This window comes from Eurosta solidaginis, chromosome 1 (assembly GCF_040869045.1).
Source record: "Eurosta solidaginis isolate ZX-2024a chromosome 1, ASM4086904v1, whole genome shotgun sequence".
NCBI classification, from domain to species: Eukaryota; Metazoa; Arthropoda; class Insecta; order Diptera; family Tephritidae; genus Eurosta; species Eurosta solidaginis.
Window position 1 is genome coordinate 13,796,085 of NC_090319.1, and position 25,447 is coordinate 13,821,531.

Here is a 25,447-nt window from a genome sequence, read left to right on the forward strand (position 1 = left end):
CTGAACCACTGTTTAGCGTTCAAGCCATAACAGTGGTTTACCGATCACTTATTGGATTGTGAGATTTTAAGCTTTAATTTATTATCGTTAACCTTAAGTAATTAATGCTGAGGCACCTAAGCGATTTTTTTGCGACACAAGTCACGACAATCGTTACTGCTTCGCGATAACTGACGCCATTTAAAAATACCGAGGAACTTGAGTCTCTTCCCTCCATCAGTCCCTCTCAACTCAGTAGTGGACGTCTCCCGTTCCTCAGCTGTCAAACTTTTTGAGCCGGAGCGTCCTATTTTATGCTCAAACATGGTCTAGCCAGCAAGCTTTTAGGAATTTTTTCGTTCCAGCTTATCATTCAAATTCCTTTGGCACCGAGGCAAAAAGCCTCTGTACATTATTTCATAAGATAGTACCGCAATGACATCACTGACGCTAGTCACACAGTCTAGTAGTACAATTTCTATATTTTTTTTTGTTCGAAACAACAATTCAATGGCAATGGTAGCGATAACTAACTAAATTCATGCCTGCCACAATCTACTTGACAGCGCCGGAAAAGCGCTTAGCGCGATTGCATTGACAAAAATTTATGGCGCTGGTTTCATAGTATTGACGTAAGAAAAGCGCCAATACCCGCGTCATGTATCAGGGTAGGCAAAAGACTTATGAAGCGTATTTTTTGTCTATCGAGAGAGGCCTTAATGTTTCAGTTGCTTACTTGGTACCAATTCACTTGTTACCAAGAGTGATTTCCCCCCGAATATATTAGTTTTGTAACTAAAATGAAATAAGTGTTTCAGCTTAAAGTGTTATTTTACTCCACAGTGCACCGAAAGGTCATATTCCCATTACCCATATTAAATTAGCTTATTGCACAAATTCTCAACTATAAACATAAGTTGTTGATTAGAACTGTAGTAAAATGCTGACAACCGCATTTCGAATGTAGAATAGATAAGAAATTTCTTAGTTATGTTTTTGCATTAATATAATGAGCAATTTACTTTAATCGCAATTTTTGTTGATTTATACATTTTTTCTTCGGAGGTCATTAGCCAAAAAATGCAGTGCATCACAAAAAATTATAGGAGTTCTTAAGAAAAAGCTCAAGAATTGTCGTGTATTTTCTGTATGAAATTGATCTCTTAGCTTCACATGAGAAAGCGAAAATGGCAGCAGCAGTTGGTAACAGTTTTCGTCAGTTAGTATATTCTTACTTTTTTGATAGTGTAACGAATTTTAGCAAGCCTTGATTATTCTGCAGCTTCTGTTATAGTTCGAATCGTTGAACTGTCGAATAAATAAGTTAAATATTCAGTATAGCAAAATGTTCTTTATTGACAACACTACTGTGGTAGTAGTACTTCACAATCAAACTACTCGCATACTTTGCGTATAGCGTGATAAAATCAAACTGATTGAGTATTCCTCAGCTTGCGCCGCTTTTATACTCTCTGTTGCCACTTTTCACGAACAGCCTTCTCGAACATCTGCCTATATATTTTTCATTACTGCATCTGATATTCACGTTTGTCTTCTAGTTATATGCGTGTATATTTAGTTAGTAAGTAGTAACTTGTATTCTTAGGTAATGATTACATGATGTGTGATTGTTTCTCTTTCTTCCTCGCACTTAGCTGCTGACTACTTGTGTGTATGTGAAATAATCTCTTCGCTCTTAGCTTTGCTGTTGCGTATATGTGTGGCTGATTACTTTGATATTGTTGTGCATTTGTTTACTAGCAGTATAGTGATGTATGGAACTGCTAATATTCGCCACAATAACTTTAGAAAATACTTTGATGAATTTTGAAACGAAAATTATGATAACCAATTTTAAAAAAATGTTGATGTTGCTTTGCCCGCGGTGTGAACCCAGAATCTTCGATGTGTTAGGCGGAGCACGCTACCATTACACCACAGCGGCCGCAATATTCAAATAGTCATTAGTAAATTAGAAAGCAACAAATGATAATGCGAAAGCAATTTATGGAAATGGGAAAGCGGCAGTTGTTAATGCTAAATCGTTATATGGAAATGAAAGTTCTCAATTGCAGATCGATATCAGTTTAGTCAAGTGTGGCTGATAAAGCACCTACTGCATATCAGTGTCTGAAGTGGTGTCGATCGACGGAAGGAGCAGTTCGTTTAGGTAATTTTTCATGCACAACTAAATATTCTCAATTACAATTGATGCTTTCGAATTCTAATTTGGCGCTTTCTTATTTACAATTGACTATTTTTACATGGAATGGCCGATTTCGTATTTACAATTAGCTATTCTCATTTACTGCTAAGTATTCTCAATTGCAAAAGACGACTTCACATTTATAAAAGAGCGCCGAGTACTCAAAAAGTTTCTTAAAATTCTGATACTTTAAGAAAAAAATTTACTAATCCCCTGAACTTTCGAACGAATTTTGGGAAAACACTTTTTTGAAATAGTATTCGTGATACAACTTATTAAAATATTTCTCCTAGGATTTACTTACTTTACTTAACTGGCGCTTGCCGGTTTAACGGTTCGTCGGCCGTTCATGGCGGAACCAGTAACAGGTGACTGCCGGAAATCAGCTGGTTGGTACTTTTTTAATATGATTTGACACTTCAACTTCCGGTTCAGTACCATCTTGACATTAGTCCATCGATTTACAAAAACAAAGTACATGGAACTTTTATTTATGTTTGTAGGTATGTCACCGTGCTGCCACCTTGTATGCTTCGGCCACGCAGCCGTCGAACAAGGCGCGCCAGTCGCTTCTTCGTTGGTCTAACTGGTAATACCAACGGATTGGGGACCGTCCTCTTCCTCTGCCAACCCATATGCCCAATCAAAAAATGAAAACGTATTTTGTACATCGCATTTACTTTACGATGGCCGCATCTTCGTCTAATTAGCGAAAAATATTTTAAAGAAAAAAATTTGCAAAATAAAAAACAAGATTATTAATTGGTCCTGCTATTTTTGTGTACACAGGTGTAGTCTCCTATATTAAATTTTTTTGTTTCACCCACACACTTTTTCAAATGGTGATCCCTTCAAAAATAAAAGTTAATCGAGGAAGTACCTTTGTACATCCCATTTACTTTACAGGTGTCCCGAGGTACTGGCGCATACCACCAAATGTTCTACACTGGCGCCTCCCTCTTTTGTGGTATAATTTGCAAACTTCGCGCTTATTTAAACAGTCGGGTTATTCTTTTTCTAACTTAATTGAAAAAGATTACAGTTATTACAATACGAGCCGGACCGTGCGCATCTTGTGCAACCAATATAAAAGTCTCTTATCAAATATCAACAGAAATCAGCTGTTCTATCAATCAATTAAAACTTACACCTTGCGCTGTCATCTAGCGTATGGGAGCAACTGTCGGTAATGCATGGCAAATATTCACAATAGTTCCATAGTACAAATATATTTCTTTGTGTGCTCACAATCGTTTATTTTTAACAAATTATTTTAATAAACTATAGCTAAACAAAAGCACTACAACCAAAATTTCCCAAAGCTCGCTAATAGCCCGAATCTCCATCTTTACAACCAAAACTTTATTTATAGATTTGGATTCCAAATAAGAGCGAAAAAGGGACCCGTACATAAAAACAGCAATTAGAAATAATATATATGATTAATAGTCAAATTGCTATATTTTAATGAACTCTGCTTTGTTTATTTACAGGTCTGGTAATAATAAGCTCTCAAACTCAAAATGGATAGTTCACGTAAACCGGAAAAATCAAATCCTCGCCGTCATGCAAATATTTTATCACAACTACTATTTGTTTGGGCCATACCTCTACTTTACAAAGGCTCCAAACATGGACTAAATACTGAAGACTTAACTAAGTGCCTGCCGGCAGATAATTCGGAAGATTTAGGAGACCGCTTGGAAAAGTGAGTAAAATCGAGTAATATTCTATTAAATTTAATGTTGATTGACTAACCCCGTGTTTCAATAGACAGTGCTCCAGATCCCGATAAAGAATTAATATGATCCATATGGATAATTTCGTTTTTGAATTTTTATCGAGATCTGGATCGCCGTCTATTGCAACGTGGGGTAAAATATACGTATAAGTGTTAACATATTTGTTGCTAGATTTTATCGCTTTATTGCTTGTTTCCAATAAACATTTAGGCTTGAGGCACATTAGAGCTCAAGTTGGTAACAAACACAGCTCTTAATTCCTAACATCTGTTTCTCAACAGTGGCTCAACTTGGAATCATTGCGTTATCAACAAAAGGCCATATTTTTTATGACAAAAAATGCTGTTTCTCAAGTTGAGAAAAATATAGTTTCAACTTGTACTAAAGTGTGATTCTCAAATGTAAGCTCAATTTCTGCAGTAATTACATTAAAAAATGAAATAAAATACGTATAAATTATTTTTAATTTATAACGCTTCATTAATGCTACCGCCGTGGTGTGTGAAGCAATACAAAAAAATTTTAGAAATAAGTTTTTTCGCTTTTTCTTAGCGGGTTCGCCCCTTGGCAGTTATTTTGCAAGGTGTATTTTTGCCATGAAAAACTTCTCAGTGAAAACTCATCTGCCTTGCAGAAAATTTCTCAAAGTTGGATAATGATTGAGAATGATGTTGGATATCAACTTGAGAACTATATATTTCTCGAAGGCTGCAGAAATATTTTTTCAATGTTTGTTGGGGTTCCAAAGCAGCTGTTAACACAAACTAAGGCAGCGAACAAAATAATAATTATTAGCCATAAAATTAAAAGAATGCATACCTAAATGTAAGAAACTTTGTTGGTGTTGTCGATCATACAAAAAGTTGTTGGGTAGAGCACGTGCTGAAATGAAAAATAAATTTTTCTTGTCTCATTATAGACTAACCAAGCGATTATTTAAGCTTTTCGCTTTGGCTAATTCAAAAACTATTCACACAAACAACACCACATGAACTTTTCGAAAAGCGTTTTATGTTGTTACAACAACAAGGCACGAAATAAAATGAGTTATTGCAAAAAAAAAAATAATAATGCAATCGTTGGACTGATTTATTTATTAATCGGCACGAAACAACTTCACAATTTGTGCCATTGCACACTGGTCGGCCTTATATGGAGTCGGTGGCCAAAAATACTTCCAGTAGAGATATCAACGTGAAACTTTGGTCACGGCTTTACAAATATGTGAGAGTAATTTTTTCATAAAATTGGTGCGGCTGATACCTTCAAACCGACCCACAACCACCCACTTAGGTTAGGTTAGGTGGTAGCTGCACTGATAAGGATAGCTCACTTGAACAACACGAAGGTCCATTGTGATACCACATACACCAAAAATAACGGTGACTTAGATCTAGCTACTTAGAGAATCGTTGAGTAGCAACGATAAAGCTCCGAGTGATACCGATCTCAACTTTGGTTAAATCCTCGGGACATCCAAGTGAGTCGCGACCGAAGTACTTTCGCCTAGTTCTGGCAAAAGCTGGGCAATCAAGCATAAAGTGATTTGGTGATTCAACCTCATCGTCCTCCAAACAGCTGCAGCAGGATGGAGTTTCCAGTATATTGAGACGTACCGCATGGATACCCATCGGACAGTGCCCTGTCAAAACCCCAATGACCATTTTATAGGTGAGCCTTAGTGAACCCAATTATTTCAGCAGACCTCCTGCCATCCACTTTCGGCTAAAAAGATCTTGCTACCCTGCAAGACGTGTTGTCCACCCAACGTTTGCTGAGCTATGGAGGAGCAATCCACAGGTGGCCAGCGGAATCCCGAAATCCCTACAGCCATCTTCATCCGGTTCAGTTGTACCGATGCGGGCTAGGAGATCCGCTTGACAGTTACCCGGGATATCACTGTGGCCCGGAACCCAGATAATCTTAATTCTAAAATAATTCGATGCAATCGCAAGCGAGGTCAGGCACTCCCAGACCACCCTCGATCGCACTGTAGTTGAGCTCAAGGCCTTGATAGCCGCTTGGCTATCAGAGTAGATGTTAAATTCCCTAACCGTAGTTGCACTGGATAGCATTCCATCCACCGCATCCTTAATTGCAGCAACTTCCGCTTGGAATACACTGCAGTGATCAGCCAACTTAAACTTGCGGCTTACATTTAGCTCTTGACAAAAGACCCCCGCCAACCTTTCCGTCCAACTTCGACCCATCCGTGAACAACTTAACCGGTCCCATGCCCCAGATAATTCCTCTTCCCCACTCCTCCCTCGGGGGAACGACTGGGGTGAAGGTTGCATAGGGAGCGGTCATCGGCATAAAATAGTCCGTCCTGTCCGGGATAAAGTCGAAATTAGTGAGAAGGCTAGAGTGTCCGAAATCAGAGAGCTCATAACCCATATCACGAAGCCTGACCAACGACCGGGTCGCGGCTGCCTTTCCCGCAATATCTACTGGATGTATGTTCAGCATGACATTCAGTGCCAAGGTAGGTGTTGTTCTCAGAGCGCCACTGATACCAATCAGCACCGTCAGTTGCACTGACACTAACATTTTGGAGGTGCTCGCCGTGTCCAGTGCTTTCCCTCAGACCAGCACCCCATATATCAGAATCGGTTTGACCACCATCTCATAAAGCCAGTGTACTACTCCTGGCGAGAGTCCCCATCTCTTTCCGATAGCCCCTCTGCAGCAGTACAAGGCAACGGCGGCCTTCCTGGCCTGATCTTCCACATTGGGTCTCCAGGACAGTTTCTTGTCCAAAACAATCTCCAAATATTTAACCCTATTAGAAAGTACCAACGGTACCCCCCAATCGAGGGAGTTCTGAAATCGGGCATCTTATATCTCCTTGTAAAAACAACCAATTCCGTTTTTCCCGGGCTAACCGCCACACATGATTCAGCCCACCTAGCCACAGTATCCAAGTAGCCCTGCAGAACATCGCGCAGGGTGCCCAAAAATTTGCCTCTGACTAGGATAGCGACGTCATCTGCATAGGCAACCACCCGACAACCATTGGTCTCCAGCTCCACAAGAAGCTCGTTGACTACCACAACCCAGAGCAGGGAGATAGGACACCCCCCTGTGGCGTGCCCCTGCACACCCTCTTAATTATGGCCCCTCCCCACTCCGCTGCGATAATTCTGCCGCATAGAAGTTTGTTAATAAATTCAACCAGAGCCGCCTCGACTCCTAAACCCACCAGAGCTCTTTCGATTGCCCCCGGTAAGACATTGTTAAAAGCCCCTCGTTGTCTAGAAAGGCACCCAGAGCATACTCTTTGTGTTCTCGTAGAGATATCAATCTATTTGCTTTACAATCGAATGGAGAGCCGTTTCCGTCGATCTGCCCTTTCAGTACGCATGCTGTGAAGCCGACAGTAACCCCCGAGGTATCCTTTCCCGTAGATACAGGCCAATCAACGGCTCAAACGTCTTAAGAAGAAACGACGAGAGACTGATTGGCTTGAAATCCTTAGGTGATACATGAGAGCTTCTGCCGGCCTTCGGAATGAAAATAACCCTAACCGTGTGCCAAGACTTCGGGATATAGTTAAGCCTGAGGCAGCTAGTGTAGATGATGGTCAACCAGCGGCAGGAAGTCCCCAAAGACTTTTGAAGTTGCGCAGGAATGATTCAATCCGGGCCCGGAGACTTATATGGCTTGAACGACCCTATAGCCCAGGTTATTTGACTTTCCCGTATTGGAATGGCAGGCACTTCTGCATGGTCAACGCCCGCCGAACATGCAGGCGAAGATCCCTGCGCAATTGGGACATCGGGAAAATGATATCCAGTAAAAGCCCTGGGGACTCCTCGCTACTCATCGACCAGTCCCACCAGCATCTCTCAGATACCCCAGAGGAGCGGGATTCTTAGAGATTGTTTTTCTAAACCTCGCCGATTCATTGCAGCCTTCTACGTTTTCGCAGAAACTTCGCCATGAATCTCGCTTAAATAAAAGAAAAATAAATGTAAGGCGCCATAACCTTCGAAGAGATCTAAGGCCGAGCTTCTCTTCCAATTTGCGTCGTGCTCCTCCTGATTTTCCCTACAAATTGGCCGGACGGGACCTACATGATTTTATGCCGACTCCGAACGGCATCTGCAAGGCAGATGAGTTTTCACTGAGAGCTTTTCATGGCAGAAATACACCCGGAGCGCTTGCCAAACACTGCCGAGGGGCGACCCCGCTTAGAAAAATTTTCTTCTAATTGAAAAACCTTATTTCTAAAATTTTTGATGTTGCTTTGCCCGGGGTTTGAACCCAGGGCATCCGGTGTGGTAGGCGGAGCACGCTACCATCACACCACGGTGGCCGCCATGAATCTCGCTTGGCTATCCTTATTTCAGATTTATAAATCCCCAGCCCACCTTCTAGAGCTCCCAGTCCGAGGGTAGTTTACTCCTCCTGGCTCTGTTGAAGAGCCGCTGACTGCACGCTCTTAGGTCGTCAAGAGAATCCGACCACCAGGGCGGCTTGCCCTTCCCCCTGTAAGTTTTCAATGGAGAGGACAGTTGAAAGGCGCTATTGCTTGCCGAGGTGAAGTTTTCCACCAGAACGTCTATCTCAGATTCGGAGAGGTCCGAACTAAAGGTAGGCGCCGCAAGCAACAGCTCTCCCATCTTCCTACAATAAAAGCCCCAGTTAGTACTTTTAGGGTTCCTAAAAGATATTTTACCGGGACGTTCTTCGTTCAGCGAGAACTGAATATATTGGTGATCAGAGAAGGAGTGCTCGTTGAGAACCCTCCAGCCAGATATCCGACCTTACACCTCTCTACTAACCAGGGTGAGGTTCAGGACCTCCTCCCTTACCGCAGTAATAAAAGTCGGGTCATTCCCCCTATTACATATACAAAGCCCCTCATCTACAATAAAAGTAAATAAAGACTCACCTCTAGTGTTGGTATCCGAGCTTCCCCAGATGCTATGATGGGCATTAGCATCGGCACCGATGATCACGCCAACACCTCTCCGCCTTGCTTCGGCGGTGATTTCGCCCAGTATCGCAGGTGGTGGTCCCGCTACGTCCCCATGGGGCATATAAGCTGAGACCACCCACATTTCATTACTGCCTCGCGCGAGGCAGACCGTGATTACGTCAGCATTGCTGAAATTAGAGAGAATAAAAGCTTTAATATCTTTTTTAACAAGCACACAGGATCTAGGCCTACCTGCCTCCCCATGTACAAAGGTGTTGAATTTTCTAGTCCTTAATCCAGAAATCTTTCTGCCGTTACTACTCAGCACGGCTCCTGGACAAGGACTATATCCACTCCGCCTTTTTCAAGGCAGAGCAACAAATTGGCGGAAGCCGCCTTAGAGTGTTGAAGATTGATTTGGCGGATTTCCATCAAAACCGCTCTTCTTCCGCACCCCACACTTGGCGGATTCGTGTTAGTCTTGTCCATTCTAAAAAGTCCCCCCTCAAGGCGCTTTCCGGAGCCGATTGCGTAGTCGCGGTATCGTGGTTATCTATGCTGCGGAGGGAGGCCACGCGAGGGTAATGCGTTCAGAGCTAGAGCGGACGCAAACCGGAAAATTTTTCAACCGCACCTACACCACCAACTTAACGGCTACGGAGCCGGAACGTACCTTGAGGCCCGCCACGGTTTTAATGGGACGTGGGCAGGTGCAAAATTAGCCTACCAGCCATTTCAGTAAGGTTTCACCCCGACCTACTGAGGTGGCAGAATACCGCACCTACCAGCCCAAAGTCATCAAGTCGAAAACAGAGTCAAAATCAAAATCCCTAACAATCCAGTTCGTCACCGCTGCGTACCGATCTTGACCCTTAACAGGGTCCTCCCTCTCCTGAGCTCGGCACAATGACTCAGGGGTGCGAGTTTTATCGAGTTGTCCTCTCTAGATCCCCCATTATCAGTAGAAGCAGGGGCACCTCGTGCAGGACGTGATAACTAATCACGTGTGGCAATTCGTCACTATGGCCGGTCTAAGACTGATACCAGTCCCTGATCCAGAGCCTGGAACCACGTATGATATCCAAGCCAAGTATCTTAACCGCTTACTTTCACCGCATACATACAAAAAGTAAGTAGATGTGGGGGGAAAAGTGGTAAGATGTGTCTATCGCAAATACAATGTTTAACAGGTTTAAATAAAGAAATTGAAGTTATTAATTAATTAATTAAAGATTTTGCATACAGAACAATAACAAAACAACAAACACACACAAAAGTTTACATTTGCATATCTTCGACTGGATAAAATAATGTGAGCACATACAACATACGACAATAATTTATCAGAGTGACGCTATCAGAAAACTGTGGCAAAACATAGTTAGTGGCAGAAAGTGGCAGCTGATATTAACACTTTAGAATCTTAAAACTGTGAATAATAATATGATATAAGTCCCAACGTGAGGATCGGTGAGGAACCCAATTGAATTCTTAGCTGATATTTAAATATTTGTGCAAATAAACACTAATAAAGGCATTGGTGAAATTTTGAATAACAAAAAAAAAAAAAAAAAAAAACACAACAAGCTAAAGACTAAAATTATTTCAAAATGAAATAAATACCTTTGACTTCAATATTCATTTTTATTTATTTCAATACAATGAGAAGCTCGACCTAAATCTTATCGGAGGTGTATGGCACAATAGTTATAAGTATATACACAATTACCTTATTTTAGAATAATACAAGCAGACCCGACAGACGTTATTCTACCCTAGCTTTGCAATATATTTATGAATTTTAATAAGTTTTTATCTCTTACTGTCCCTCTCTCTGTCTCGCTCTCTCCTTCCCCCTCTCCTCTTCTCCATTTATCCCTCTCCCCTCTCTAGATTCCCCTCCTTCGCTCTCCCTCTTTGCCACTATCACACTATTTTCGTTTCAACCTATATCTTTCTGTCTCATTCCCTTCTCTCTTTATTCCTTTCTCTCGTTTCCTCTGTCACAATTACTAGCTAATTATAACAAATCGTATCGTAAATTAGATGTTTTGCGCATCGATCGGTACCACCCAGAAAATTTTTTTTTTATTTTTATCAAGAGTCTCAATATCAGTCCACACGTAAAATTCCAACATTCTAGGTGTATTATTTACTAAATAATCATGTTTTTTGTGTTTTCCAAAATGTTATATATATAACAAGTAACGAAGGCTAAGTTCGGGTGTAACCGAACATTACATACACAGTTGAGAGCTATGGTGACAAAATAAGGGAAAATAACCATGTAGGAAAATGAACATAGGGTAACTCTGGAATGTGTTTGTATGACATGTGTATCAAATGGAAGGTATTAAAGAATATTTTAAGAGGGAGTAGGCCATAGTTCTATAGGTGGACGCCTTTTCGGGATATCGTTATAAAGGTGGACCAGGATTGACTCTAGAATGCGTTTGTACAATATGGGTATTAAATGAAAGGTGTTAATGAGTATTTTAAAAGGGAGTGGGCCTTAGTTCCATAGGTGGACGCCTTTTCGAGATATCGCCATAAAGGTAGACCAGGGGTGACCCTATGATATTTTTGTACAATATGGGTATCAAATTAAAGGCATTAATGAGGGTTTTAAAAGGGAGTGGTGGTAGTTGTATATGTGAAGGCGTTTTCGATATATCGACCAAAATGTGGACCAGGGTGACCCAGAACATCATCTGTCGGGTACCGCTAATTTATTTATATATGTAATACCACGAACAGTATTCCTGCCAAAATTCCAAGGGCTGTTGTTTTCGCCCCACAGAACTTTTTCATTTTCTTCTACTTAATATAGTAGGTGGCACACCCATTTTACAAAGTTTTTTTCTAAAGTTATATTTTGCGTCAATAAACCAATCCAATTACCATGTTTCATCCCTTTTTTCGTATTTGGTATAGAATTATGGCATTTTTCATTTTTCGTAATTTTCGATATCGAAAAAGCGGGCGTTGTCATAGTCGGATTTCGGCCATTTTTTATACCAATACAAAGTGAGTTCAGATAAGTACGTGAACTGAGTTTAGTAACGATATATCGATTTATATCAAGCCGCTACCGCTATTTCACAAGGATTGGTAAATTTTTGTTCGACTTATGGCATTAAAACTATCCTAGACAAATTAAATGAAAAAGGGCGGAGCCACGCCCGTTTTGAAATTTTCTTTTGTTTTTGTATTTTGTTGCACCATATCATTACTGGAGTTGAATGTTGACATAAGTTACTTATATACTGTAAAGATATTAAATTTTTTGTTAAAATTTGACTTAAAAATTTTTTTTTAAAAGTGGGCGTGTTCGTCATCCGATTTTGCTAATTTTTATTCAGCGCACATATAGTAATAGGGGGAACGTGCCTGCCAAATTCCATCATGATATCTTCAACGACTGCGAAATTACAGCTTGCAAAACTTTTAAATTACCTTCTTTTAAAAGTAGGCGGTGCCACGCCCATTGTCCAAAATTTTACTAATTTTCTATTTTTCGTCATAATGTCAACGCACCTACCAAGTTTCATCGCTATATCCGTTTTCAATAATGAACTATGGCACTTTTTCGGTTTTTCGAAATTTTCGATATCGAAAAAGTGGGCGTGGTTATAGTCCGATATCTTTCATTTTAAATAGCGATCTGAGATGAGTGCCCAGGAACCTACATACCAAATTTCATCAAGATACCTCAAAATTCACTCAAGTTATCGTGTTAACGGACGGACGGACGGACATGGCTCAATACATTTTTTTTCCATACTGATGATTTTGATATATGGAAGTCTATATCTATCTCGATTCCTTTATACCTGTACAACCAACCGTTTTCCAATCAAAGTTAATATACTCTGTGTGCAAAGCACGCTGAAGAGATTTTAGGCCGAGCTTCTTTTCCAATTCGCAAATTAGCGGGATACAAATTAGCGGGACGTGCCTACATGTTTTATGCCGACTCCGAACGGCATCTGCTAGGCAAATGAGTTTACACTGAGAAGCTTTTTATGGCATAAATACACTCGGAGTGCCTGCCAAAACACTTTCCAGTTGCGTCCACGCTTAGAAAAACCTTCATTTTATTGAAAAAGGTTGTTTCTAAAATTTTGTTGTTGCAGTCATATAAGGGGCGGTGCCACGCCCATTTTTTTTAATTTGAAGTTTTTCCTATTTATTGTTATAAATCCACTTGGAAAATTAAATACCATTGATATAAAGCTCTTTTTTGCAAAGATATAGCTTATTTTATTTGTCCACGAGACCGTTAAAAATATTTTATATAACAGTGGGCGTGGTTCTTAACCGATTTCGTTAATTTTTCTTCGAAACATTCCTTATAGTAAAGCAAACCTTCTGCCGAATTTTGTTATGATAGGTTTAACGGTTTTTGTTTGATGATTAATAATATTTGTAAAATTGATTTTATCACAAGTGGGCGGTGCCACGCCTATTTTCAAACATTTTTCAAATTTTTATCAGGAGGCTGTGTTCGAGTTTGCCTAAATGCTACCTAAATACACAAAAAACCTAAATCACTGGAAACTGTCGGCGAGGCAGTGCAAAAAAAAAATTTGAATTTTTTTGAGCATACTTTTCAACCATGGTTCAATTATATGGTTGGCTCATCTCATACCAATAGTTCAGCCCATTTTCTAGCTCCTTTAATAGGAAAAGAACCATTGGTCGTGAGGTTAAGCATGGCCGAAGGGATTGTCAAAAGGAGATGGCAAACTCAAAATGAAACCAACACATTGGCAACATTTTCTTACACATACACAGATTTTGACAATTTGGACAGACATATTTTGTTGCTTTACAGATGAGCCATGCTTTTCAACCTAAATTGAAATGTCAAATTTGAAGAACAAAATAAAATTGTTTTTTTGTTATTTTATTCAGTTTTCTTTTTGATTTCTACATATGTATTTATATGCCAATTATAGCTACTTTATTGACCAGAGGACGATGATTCGACTGCGGTTGTGTCCGATCAATAGTTGAAGGGTGCAGTGATGGTTTTAAATAGATTGGCGTTAACGCTGGCGGAATACAAATTAGATCCATGATCTTCAACGCTGGTTCAGATTCAGCAGTTACATACGTATGTGGTTCTCAACGCCCGCACCGCTTCCCTAAAATTTGTTATTTGGGGCATTCCCAATGTAGGTACCCGTCTTCAACTTGAGATGGAAGCAAGCGTCCAATTAGGCGGAGGCGCTGCATTTTCTTGTTCTGTGATCTAAGTAAAATGTATCCTCCCCTGATCCCTGTCCTGCAGAAGCATGTGTTCCTGAGTAAACTACGGTTTTGTATTGTGTGTATAAACAAACAACAATTAGTTGTCAAATGAACTCGCACAGTTTTTTCCGAAATTGTTGCAGTGCTGGAATGTTCCAGCGGAATATTAGTTTAGGTACCTAAAATTTAGATCAACTCGCACCCAGCCTTAATTGAAAAGCCGCGGCTTTATTTTATAAGATGTATATTTAGATATAAATTTTTAAATTATGAATTTTTTAGCGACCTTTTATCTTTAAATATGTATTTATAGCTGGCTTTAGGTCCGTGTTTTATAATGGAAAAATTAAAAAGAAAAATTAAAAGAAATAATCAAAGGGTGTTTTTAATTTTTTTAAATTTTTAAACGATAAACCTTTTAATACGTATTGCATTTCTGCCTTTTCTCCTAGAAATTGGTATAGCGAATTGGCGCGCGCCCATCGCAAAGGGCGCAAACCTCTACTACGAAACGCAATACTTCGTACTTTTTGGCTGCCCGCAGTTATGGATGGCTTAATATCGCTTATTTATATCACAATAAAGTAAGTTGGCTCCAGAAAGAAATACATATGTACATACATATGTATATTCTGCCTTTTGTATATTTTGTATATTTAATTTAACATTTTTTTGTTTCGCAGATCACTTATACCAGCAGTACTTGCACAATTATTGATGCAATTTCAAAAACAAGTTGCTGCCCCATCAATTCGCATGATTAATGCCACCATGCCGACTGATGAGACGGTGGCGGCGATAGTAAACGATACAAATCGTATGACACGTTCCATAGATTCAGTCATGAAAAGCGTTTCATTGTTATCATTGGTAGCTGATATTGGTGGTGCTGGTGGTGGCGCGAGCAGTAGTGGAGGAGGTGAGTGTATGTGTGTTTGAAAAAATAGGGCGTAAAGCATGTGTTGGTATCAGTAGTGTGCGGTACCTAAGGAAATTATTTGCTTTGTTGGGTCTTTTCTATCTCTGATTCGATTCTTGTAAAATGTCTATATTTTATTTCGTAGCTGAGTTGAACAACAAAGTTTCAATTCCTTCGCAGTGGATATTTTGTACAATCTTAGCCTTCGAAGTCTAACCTAGTTATCAAAAGGCTTATTTTTCATGTGGGTACGTTCCGGTAACAAGCGCCATCACGGAACGATTTCATATGACCAGCTTCTAGGCCACTCATTGGTTTCATAAGGAGGGTCACAAGAGCCTCACCTGCTACAGAAACAGGATTCGCCACAGGTAGATGAGGCGAAAATTGGGTTGAAGAAGCTATAAACCTCATGAAAGGGTTGCGCTATACAACCCCTTGAATCCTATTAAAATTTTATCGATGTGCTATCCCAAAAATATCGGTTTTCTATCGAAAAAATATCGATTTTTATCGAAAAAATAGCAATTTGTTATATTTTTGATAACGACTGAATTTTTTTTTCAATGACAAAGCGATATTTTGTCGATGGGACTCTTTGTATAATCTTCCCCCTTCACTAACCGATTAAAGCTTATCTATCTACCAACTCTTGCTAGTCGAAGGGAAATGCTTGGTGTAATATTTATGACAAAACTACTAAATGGATCGATTTTAAGCCCATTTCTTTTGAACGAATAAACTGTTGTGTTCCCTCTCGCACTACGAGACACTTCAAACCTTTTCTGCTGAGACAATGTAGAACTAATTTCGAACTAAACGAACCTTTCCGGTGCTTGTGCCAAGATTATAATTCCCATTCAAACATATTTGATAGCTCGGACTCCCTTTTTTCTATAAAAAGGACTGTTCTCACCTCTCTTAATAATTAATGTACAATATGTTTGTTCATGTTTTATTAATTTAAGTATTACACTCAGGTCATGACATCACTTCTGTAGCTAAGCAGTTTTAAATATCGACGCTTGACAAACTTCTGCCTTACGATTCTGCAAAAAAAAAAAAATATTGAAATAAAATAATCGCGTGAACAGGATTAGCCTGGTTGCATTGGGCCACTTGAGGCCAACGCGCTGTCTTAACCTCCAAAAACAAACATCGATAATATTGTAACGAATTTACTGAAATTCCGCTCATTCCAAATCTTCTGCTAACGTTCGAATCTCTAAACTGTTGAATAAATAACTCCAATATTGAATAATGCAAAAATGGTCTTTATTAGACTACTTGAAAATAACAGTTATACTTCGCAACTAATAGCTTCTTAAATCAAACTGATTTTTTGTGCCTCAACTCTTGCTGCTTTTATACTGTTTGGTTTCCTCATTGGCATATTTCTAGGCGGTTCTATTTCTAGAATTTACTAGTTAGTTACCAACTATAAAATTACCAGCTATAACCACGTTTATAGCTTCTCATATGCGCGTGTACATGTGAGTGATACTTGCACAAATTATTGCCTACTTTTGGGAGTATCTCAGATATATGCATGTGTTTGTGCGTTGCTCTCCGCTGCTTGTATGGACATATGTATAGACATAATGATTGATTTATTGATGTGCATACAAGTCACTGCTTAGTATTGGCTTAGAGATAATAGTATCCCTTAGTGCTGCTAATATTCGTCACAATGATCTTATAAGAACTTAATATTTTTTCGATAAAAAATCGATAGCTTTTCAATAATAAACCGTTTACATGTCGATAATACATCGGCATTTCTTCGAGAGCAGTTGTTATCAATAACATGCAGATAACTCGTCGATAACAAACGCCGATATTTGCGAACCGTGCTAAAATAATCCAAAATAGTACCAAAATGAACCCGAATTAGTCGCTAACATAATCCCGTAATTATTTCGAAATGACACCGGAATGAAGCAAAGATGATTATATAACACATTCAAAATAGGCCCCATATAATACCGAATTAATCCATACTTATCTCTAATCTGGACCAAAACTTGAAAGTGATATTTTTGTCCTAGGTATTACTGTTTGAATGGGTGAGACGGGGCCAAATCGAAAAATTCATTCAGTATGCATATACCAGTTTCTAACCGAAGATTTTTTCGTACAAAAATAAAAGTTTCTAAGTAAAAGACTCGAGTGAAATAAGAAACAAAAAACAAAAACCAATTGCGAAAAATCAAATTTTTTAGTTCCGCATCCGGTTTCGCTAAATTCACTTCCCTTACATCCCTAGTATGTACATATATTGAACGCATTTCGTGTTATAATCATTGCTTGTAATTGTTCCATTATAATAATTAGAGCATGAGGCAATTGTTGCTGGTGACACAAAATAATTCTACAAAGCAAACAAAACAGTACGCACATTTCAAAGACATCCATTCAATTGCGTGCCAATTAGGTGGTGTTCGTCATCAATTGATTGGTTTGACTGAACTGATTACAGCAATGATGATACATAGTTTGCATTTGTTTTAAACAGTTTATTGCTTTTACTTTTTTCCTTTCTCATACTATGTATATAGCATCTTCTAATACGATTGGTGTCACCGGAAAACCAACTACTACAGTCCAATTTTCAATTGCTGCTAATGATCAAGCGGATTTTACAGATTTTGACGATCCGTTATTGTATATATTACAAGATGTTTATTGGCTTGGTGCTATTTTGGTGTTATCTACATTACTTGGTTGCTTTATGATACATCATGTGGATTTGAGACAAAGACTCATGGGTGCGCGCATGCGTATTGCTTGCTGCTCTCTAATTTATAGAAAGGTAAGTAAGTTTGTATAATGAAAACGATATGCTAAGTACTTAAAAGTGGCGGTGCTGGGTCTTTATTTTTCGCTAAAAAGTTGGTAAATCATACCCTTTTAAGAGTGCCTTGGGAACTAAATATTTAGTTAAATTGTGAGGACTGATAACATAATCACTCTACAAGTCACTTATCGTACCCGTCCTGCTATATGGGGCAGAAGCATGGACCATGACAACAGCAGATGAAGCGGCTTTGGGAGTGTTCGAGAGAAAAGTCATTCGAAAGATTTATGGACCTCTACGCGTTGGCGATGGCGAGTACCGAGGAAGATTTAATGATGAGCTGTACGAGCTATACGCAGACAGCAACATAGTCCAGCGAATTAAAACGCAGCGGCTGCTCTGGCTAGGCCATGTTATGCGAATGAAAAATGATGCTCCGGCCAAGAAAGTGTTTCTATCGGAACCCGCCTATGGAAGCAGAGGTAGAGGGCGGCCCCACTCCGTTGGAAGGACCAGGTGGAAAACGATTTAAACTCCCTTGGTGTGACCAATTGGCGCCGGTTGGCGAAGCGAAGGAGCGACTGGCGCGCCTTGTTGGACGGCCATAACCGTTTAGACGGTTAAGCGCCAATTAATAAGTAAGATAACATAATCATTATAAAGCAGTAAAATCGTTATGTGAATCGATAATAGTACCCATTAATCGCTCCTCAACTATAAAAACTTGTAATCGGTAACAGGCAAAAACTCTTATTAAATAGTTATTCAAATTAATAAAAGGGTGTGTTCGAACAGCAGCTGTTGCAGCAGTGCTACATTAAGGCCCGGTTTTTCAGTAGTTGGTTAAGCTAAGCCTAAACTAAGTCTGCTTAAACTCTAGTCAAATTTAAACTTCAGTTAATCTACTGAGCAGTTTTTCAGTCACAGTTTAAGGCCGCCTATGGGTATGCTGGTTTGGGCGGTTTTTGGTTTTTTTTATTATCAAGATAATTTGTAGATACGGCAACAACTGGATTTTGTTTACCCAACAAACATGGAAAAAATTCTCCGGCGAAATACATATATATCTAGTTCCGGAAGTGATATCCAACATCATTATTTAATTATTCTTAAACCAGATAGTTATCGAGTTGATAACCAACTTCGTTCCCCAGTCACTATCCAACCTTTGAGAAATTTTGTAAAATTTAAAGTTTTCCAGTTTAATATTTAAAAATTAATTAATATTTTCCAATTATTATTCTAATTTCGAGAGGTTTTGAGAAATGTACAGTTCTCAAATGAATATTCAGCCCATTTCTCCAGTTAATATTTTACATTGGATATCGAGTTGAGGTGGAGCTGCAAAAAATCTGCAAGGGGGTACGACCAAAACCAACAGCTGTTTATTGTGAGAAATAAGCACCTGGTTGATAGCAGTAATGAAGCGTAATTAATCAAGAATAAATTATTATGGCGGCCGCCGTGATGTGATGGTAGCGTGCTCCGCCTACGACACCGAAGAAATCAACATCATGGAATCTTACATTTGAGTCCAGTTAGAGAGCCACAATTTTTATACTCAGTTGAGCAGAGCTCACAGAGTATATTAAGTTTGATTGGATAACGGTTGGTTGTACATATATAAAGGAATCGAGATAGATATAGACTTCCATATATCAAAATAATCAGGATCGAAAAAAAATTTGATTGAGCCATGTCCGTCCGTCCGTCCGTTAACACGATAACTTGAGTAAATTTTGAGGTATCTTGATGAAATTTGATATGCAGGTTCCTGAGCACTCATCTCAGATCGCTATTTAAAATGAACTATATCGGACTATAACCACGCCCACTTTTTCGATATCGAAAATTTCGAAAAACCGAAAAAGTGCGATAATTAATTACAAAAGACAGATAAAGCGACGAAACTTGGTATATGAGTTGAACTTATAACGCAGAATAGAAAATTAGTAAATTTTTGGGCAATGGGCGTGGCACCGCCCTCTTTTAAAAGAAGGTAACTTAGAAGTTTTGCAAGCTGTAATTTGACAGTCGTTGAAGTTATCATGATGAAATTTGGCAGGAACGTTACTCCTATTACTATATGTACGCTTAATAAAAATTAGCAAAATCGGAGAAGGACCACGCCCACTTTTAAAAAAAATTTTTTTTTAAAGTAAAATTTTAACAAAAAATTTAATATCCTTACAATATATAAGTAAATTATGTCAACATTCAACTCCAGTAATGATGTGGTGCAACAAAATACAAAAATATAAGAAAATTTCAAAATGGGCGTGGCTCCGCCCTTTTTTATTTAATTTGTCTAGGATACTTTTAACGCCATAAGTCGAACAAAAATTAACCAATCCTTTTGAAATTTGGTACGGGCATAGATTTTATGACGTTAAATGTTTTCTGTGAAAATGGGCGGAATCGGTTGATGTCTAGCCCAGTTTTTATACACAGTCGTCCGTCTGTCCTTCCGCATGGCCGTTAACACGATAACTTGAGCAAAAATCGATATATCTTTAATGAACTTAGTTCACGTGCTTACTTGAACTCACTTTATCTTGGTATGAAAAATGAACGAAATCCGACTATAACCACGCCCACTTTTTCGATATCGAAAATTACGAAAAATGAAAAAAATGCCATAATTCTATACCAAATACGAAAAAAGGGATGAAACATGGTAAGGTAATTGGATTGTTTTATTGACGCGAAATATAACTTTAGAAAAAACTTTATAAAGTGGTTGTGACACCTATCATATTATGTAGAAGAAAATGAAAAAGTTCTGCAGGGCGAAATAAAAAAACCCTTAAAACCTTGGCAGGTATTACATATATAAATAAATTAGCGGTATCCAACAGATAATGTTCTGGGTCACCCTGGTCCACATGGTCGATATCTGGAAAACGCCTTCACATATACAACTACTACCACTCCCTTTTAAAACTCTCATTAATGCCTTTAATTTGATACCCATATCGTACAAACTCATTCTAGAGTCACCCCTGTCCACCTTTATGGCGATATCTCGAAAAGGTGTCCACCTATAGAACTAAGCCCCACGCCCTTTTAAAATACTCATTAACACCTTTCATTTGATACCCATATCGTACAAACATATTCTAAAGTCACCCCTGGTCCACCTTTATGGCGATATCTCGAAAAGGCGAACACCTATAGAACGAAGGCCCACTCCCTTTTAAAAATACTCATTAACACCTTTCATTTGATACCCATATCGTACAAACGCACTCTAGAGTCACCCCTGGTCCACCTTTATGGCGATATCTCGAAAAGGCGACCACCTATGGAACTAAGAATTACTCCCTTTTAAAATACTCATTAACACCTTTCTTTTGATACCCATATTGTACAAACAAATTCTAGGGTAACCCCTGGTCCACCTTTATGGCGATATCTCGAAACCGCGTCCACCTATGGAACTAAGGATTACTCCCTTTTAAAATACTCATTAACACCTTTCATTTGATATCTATATCGTACAAACGCACTCTAGAGTCACCCCTGGTCCACCTTTATGGCGATATCTCCAAAATGCGACCACCTATACAACAACCACCACTCCATTTTAAAACCCTCATTAATACCTTTAATTTGATACCCATATCGTACAAACACATTCTAGAGTCACCCCTGGTCCACCTTTATGGCGATATCTCGAAACGGCGTCCACCTATGGAACTAAGGATTACTCCCTTTTAAAATACTCATTAACACCTTTCTTTTGATACCCATATTGTACAAACAAATTCTAGGGTCACCCCCGGTCCACCTTTATGGCGATATCTCGAAACGGCGTCCACCTATGGAACTAACTCCCTTTTAAAATACTCATTAACACCTTTCTTTTGATACCCATATTGTACAAACAAATTCTAGGGTAACCCCTGGTCCACCTTTATGGCGATATCTCGAAACGGCGTCCACCTATGGAACTAAGGATTACTCCCTTTTAAAATACTCATTAACACCTTTCATTTGATACCCATATCGTACAAACGCACTCTAGAGTCACCCCTGGTCCACCTTTATGGCGATATCTCGAAAAGGCGACCACCTATGGAACTAAGGATTACTCCCTTTTAAAATACTCATTAACACCTTTCTTTTGATACCCATATTGTACAAACAAATTCTAGGGTAACCCCTGGTCCACCTTTATGGCGATATCTCGAAACGGCGTCCACCTATGGAACTAAGGATTACTCCCTTTTAAAATACTCATTAACACCTTTCTTTTGATACCCATATTGTACAAACACATTCTAGAGTCACCCCTGGTCCACCTTTGTGGCGATATTTGGAAACGGCGTCCACCTATAGAACTAAGGCCCACTCCCTTTTAAAATACTCATTAACACCTTTTGTTTGATGCCCATATTGTACAAACAAATTCTAGGGTCACCCCTGGTCCACCTTTATGGCGATATCTCGAAACGGCGTCCACCTATGGAACTAAGGATTACTCCCTTTTAAAATACTCATTAACACCTTTCTTTTGATACCCATATTGTACAAACAAATTCTAGGGTAACCCCTGGTCCACCTTTATGGCGATATCTCGAAACGGCGTCCACCTATGGAACTAAGGATTACTCCCTTTTAAAATACTCATTAACACCTTTCATTTGATACCCATATCGTACAAACGCACTCTAGAGTCACCCCTGGTCCACCTTTATGGCGATATCTCGAAAAGGCGACCACCTATGGAACTAAGGATTACTCCCTTTTAAAATACTCATTAACACCTTTCTTTTGATACCCATATTGTACAAACAAATTCTAGGGTAACCCCTGGTCCACCTTTATGGCGATATCTCGAAACGGCGTCCACCTATGGAACTAAGGATTACTCCCTTTTAAAATACTCATTAACACCTTTCATTTGATACCCATATCGTACAAACGCACTCTAGAGTCACCCTTGGTCCACCTTTATGGCGATATCTCGAAAAGGCGACCACCTATACAACAACCACCACTCCCTTTTAAAACCCTCATTAATACCTTTAATTTGATACCCATATCGTACAAACACATTCTAGAGTCACCCCTGGTCCACCTTTATGGCGATATCTCGAAACGGCGTCCACCTATGGAACTAAGGATTACTCCCTTTTAAAATACTCATTAACACCTTTCTTTTGATACCCATATTGTACAAACAAATTCTAGGGTCACCCCCGGTCCACCTTTATGGCGATATCTCGAAACGGCGTCCACCTATGGAACTAACTCCCTTTTAAAATACTCATTAACACCTTTCATTTGATACCCATATCGTACAAACGCATTCTAGAGTCAACCCTGATCCACCTTTATGGCTATATCCCTAAATGGCGTCCACCTATAGAACTATGGCCCACTCCCTCATAAAATACTCTTTAATGCTTTTCATTTGATACGCATGTCATACAAACACATTCCAGGATTTCCATCGGTTCATTTTCCTACATGGTTATTTTCCCATATGTTGTCACCATAGCTCTCAACTGAGTATGTAATGTTCGGTTACACCCGAACTTAACCTTCCTTACTTGTTTAATTACATTTTTTCAACTTAAGTAATGGCATGTTTTGCTTTATAAAAAATTCCCTCTTTTGCTTAGTACGCTAAGATTCTCGAGTTGAGCCACTGTTTCGAAACAACTCTTGATATTTTAGAAGTATGCTTAGTTATCAACATGACCTCTAATTGTACTCAATCCCAAATGCTTGTTGTGTATATTCGACGCCATTTCGCACGAACGCAAATAACTGATAGGTTAACTAGAGTTTAACCCTGGCAGATCGGCTGCTTAAGCTTAGCTTAAACTTCAGTTAAAGTAGACTGAAAAACTGCAGAATAAGTTTAAATGTTGTTTAACTGGCAAACTGAGTTGAACTTATACTGAAAAACCGGACCTTAGTGATAGAGCATCACGTTCGTCAAAGTTTGACACAGCTGAGGCAAAATCTCGTGTTCGTTGAATGAAATGTTGACAATTTATTGATAATCACTAGCAAATCAAACGCGATTTGCGCTTCGGTCGGCATTTTCGAGATCCAATCCCATCTTACAGTTACCGGTGTCTTCTAACTAACTTGAAATCGTAAAATAGTGAAGGAACTATCCTATCACTTAATTTTATATATGATATTATTAATAGAACGGTTGATACGCCTTTTTCCCTGGAACAAATACGTTTCAACGTGCCATCTCGAACTCTGCGCAGTTGTGATTTTCTATTCTCTAGATAGAGTCAGAACAAACTATGCTTCTGATGCTCCTTTTGCTAGGTCGAGTGAAAACTTGGATTTCGATACGAAACGTAACATACGGTACGGGCCCAGAGCATCGGCATTTTCAAACATGCAAACAATTGATTTCGTCCGAGCAATAAAACAAATTCAAGACCATGATCAGTTGCGATTCAACTATGCAGCGGGTTTGACAGTTTGATTGGGCAATTCACAAGAGCATCGTATGCATGTAAAATTTTAAGATTTGAGTTGTTTCCAATATACAATTTGATTGAAGCATAGCACATACGGCGAATAGGCGACCTTGTTAATTGCCTTAATCTATTTTGGGTTATTACGCTCCCGTGCTAGTGTGAATAACTAATATTCTCATATCCGATATCTCTAATCAATTGCTTTATCTATACATTTTTCTTTATCAGACCCTACGACTCTCAATGCGCTCTGCTGGCAGAACACCTGCTGGTTACCTCATCAATTTGCTCTCTAACGATGTAAATCGACTCGATTATGGTTTCATTTATATGCACTGGATATGGATTATGCCATTAAATGCTATGCTTATATGCTATCTCATTTGGTTACGCATTGGTTTGGCCGCCGTTGTTGGTGTTGTAGGTCTATTACTCAAAACTATACCCGTACAAACTGGTTTTAGTAAATTATCCTCAAAATTACGTATGAAAATCGCTGAGCGTACCGATGCACGAGTCGGCATTATGAACGAATTAGTTCAAGGGATACAAGTAATAAAAATGTATGCTTGGGAGAAACCCTTTCAAGCTGTAGTGGGTGAAGCACGTCGTCGTGAAATAAAGCAAATACGTTATGCATCATATTTGCGTGGTTTCTATTTGAGTACAATGGTTTTTACCGAACGTTCCACACTTTATATTACGATTGCGGCAGCAGTTTTAATGGGCAATCAAGTTTCAGCGGATATTGCCTTTTCGGCGGCTAGTTATTACAATATATTGCAATTGGTAGCTGCGATTTGGTATCCGTTAGCAGTTTCATTTGGTGCTGAGGCACTAGTTTCTTTAAAACGCATTGAGGCGTACCTGCTGGAGGAGGGACATGATGAGAAAACATTTGGTCTGACACATAAAAAAGGTGAACCTAAAGGGGATGAACGGGATGCTGCCAAAGCTGTTCTACTTAAAAAGGTTAATGCAAATTGGGATTTAACAAAACCACAACACACTTTACAAGATATTAATATGGAGATAAAGAGAGGTCAATTGTGCGCTGTTATTGGACCAGTGGGTGCGGGAAAGGTAAGTTTATTGCTTAATTTTGTTTTGTTGATTTTGCGACAGCATCGATATTAGATTAAGGTAAATTGAAACGATTTTCTGTC

The 25,447-nt window shown here is 39.1% G+C and overlaps 2 protein-coding genes across 6 annotated transcripts in view; one reads left to right on the forward strand and one right to left on the reverse strand.

Moving 5' to 3' along the window:
- sad (Cytochrome P450 family protein sad) overlaps nt 1-25,447 on the reverse strand; it is a 265,008-nt gene that overhangs the window by 89,092 nt on the left and 150,469 nt on the right. The gene's annotated exons all lie outside the window — the stretch shown is intronic.
- Cftr (CF transmembrane conductance regulator) overlaps nt 1-25,447 on the forward strand; it is a 91,562-nt gene that overhangs the window by 39,802 nt on the left and 26,313 nt on the right. For all 5 annotated transcript variants that reach the window (XM_067780944.1, XM_067780920.1, XM_067780925.1 and 2 more), the window contains exons 2-6: nt 3,679-3,893; nt 14,560-14,691; nt 14,791-15,026; nt 17,585-17,838; nt 24,510-25,364. In XM_067780944.1, coding sequence (XP_067637045.1) covers nt 3,709-3,893; nt 14,560-14,691; nt 14,791-15,026; nt 17,585-17,838; nt 24,510-25,364 — 1,662 coding nt within the window. In that variant the 5' untranslated portion in view covers nt 3,679-3,708. The remainder of the gene's footprint in view (nt 1-3,678; nt 3,894-14,559; nt 14,692-14,790; nt 15,027-17,584; nt 17,839-24,509; nt 25,365-25,447) is intronic.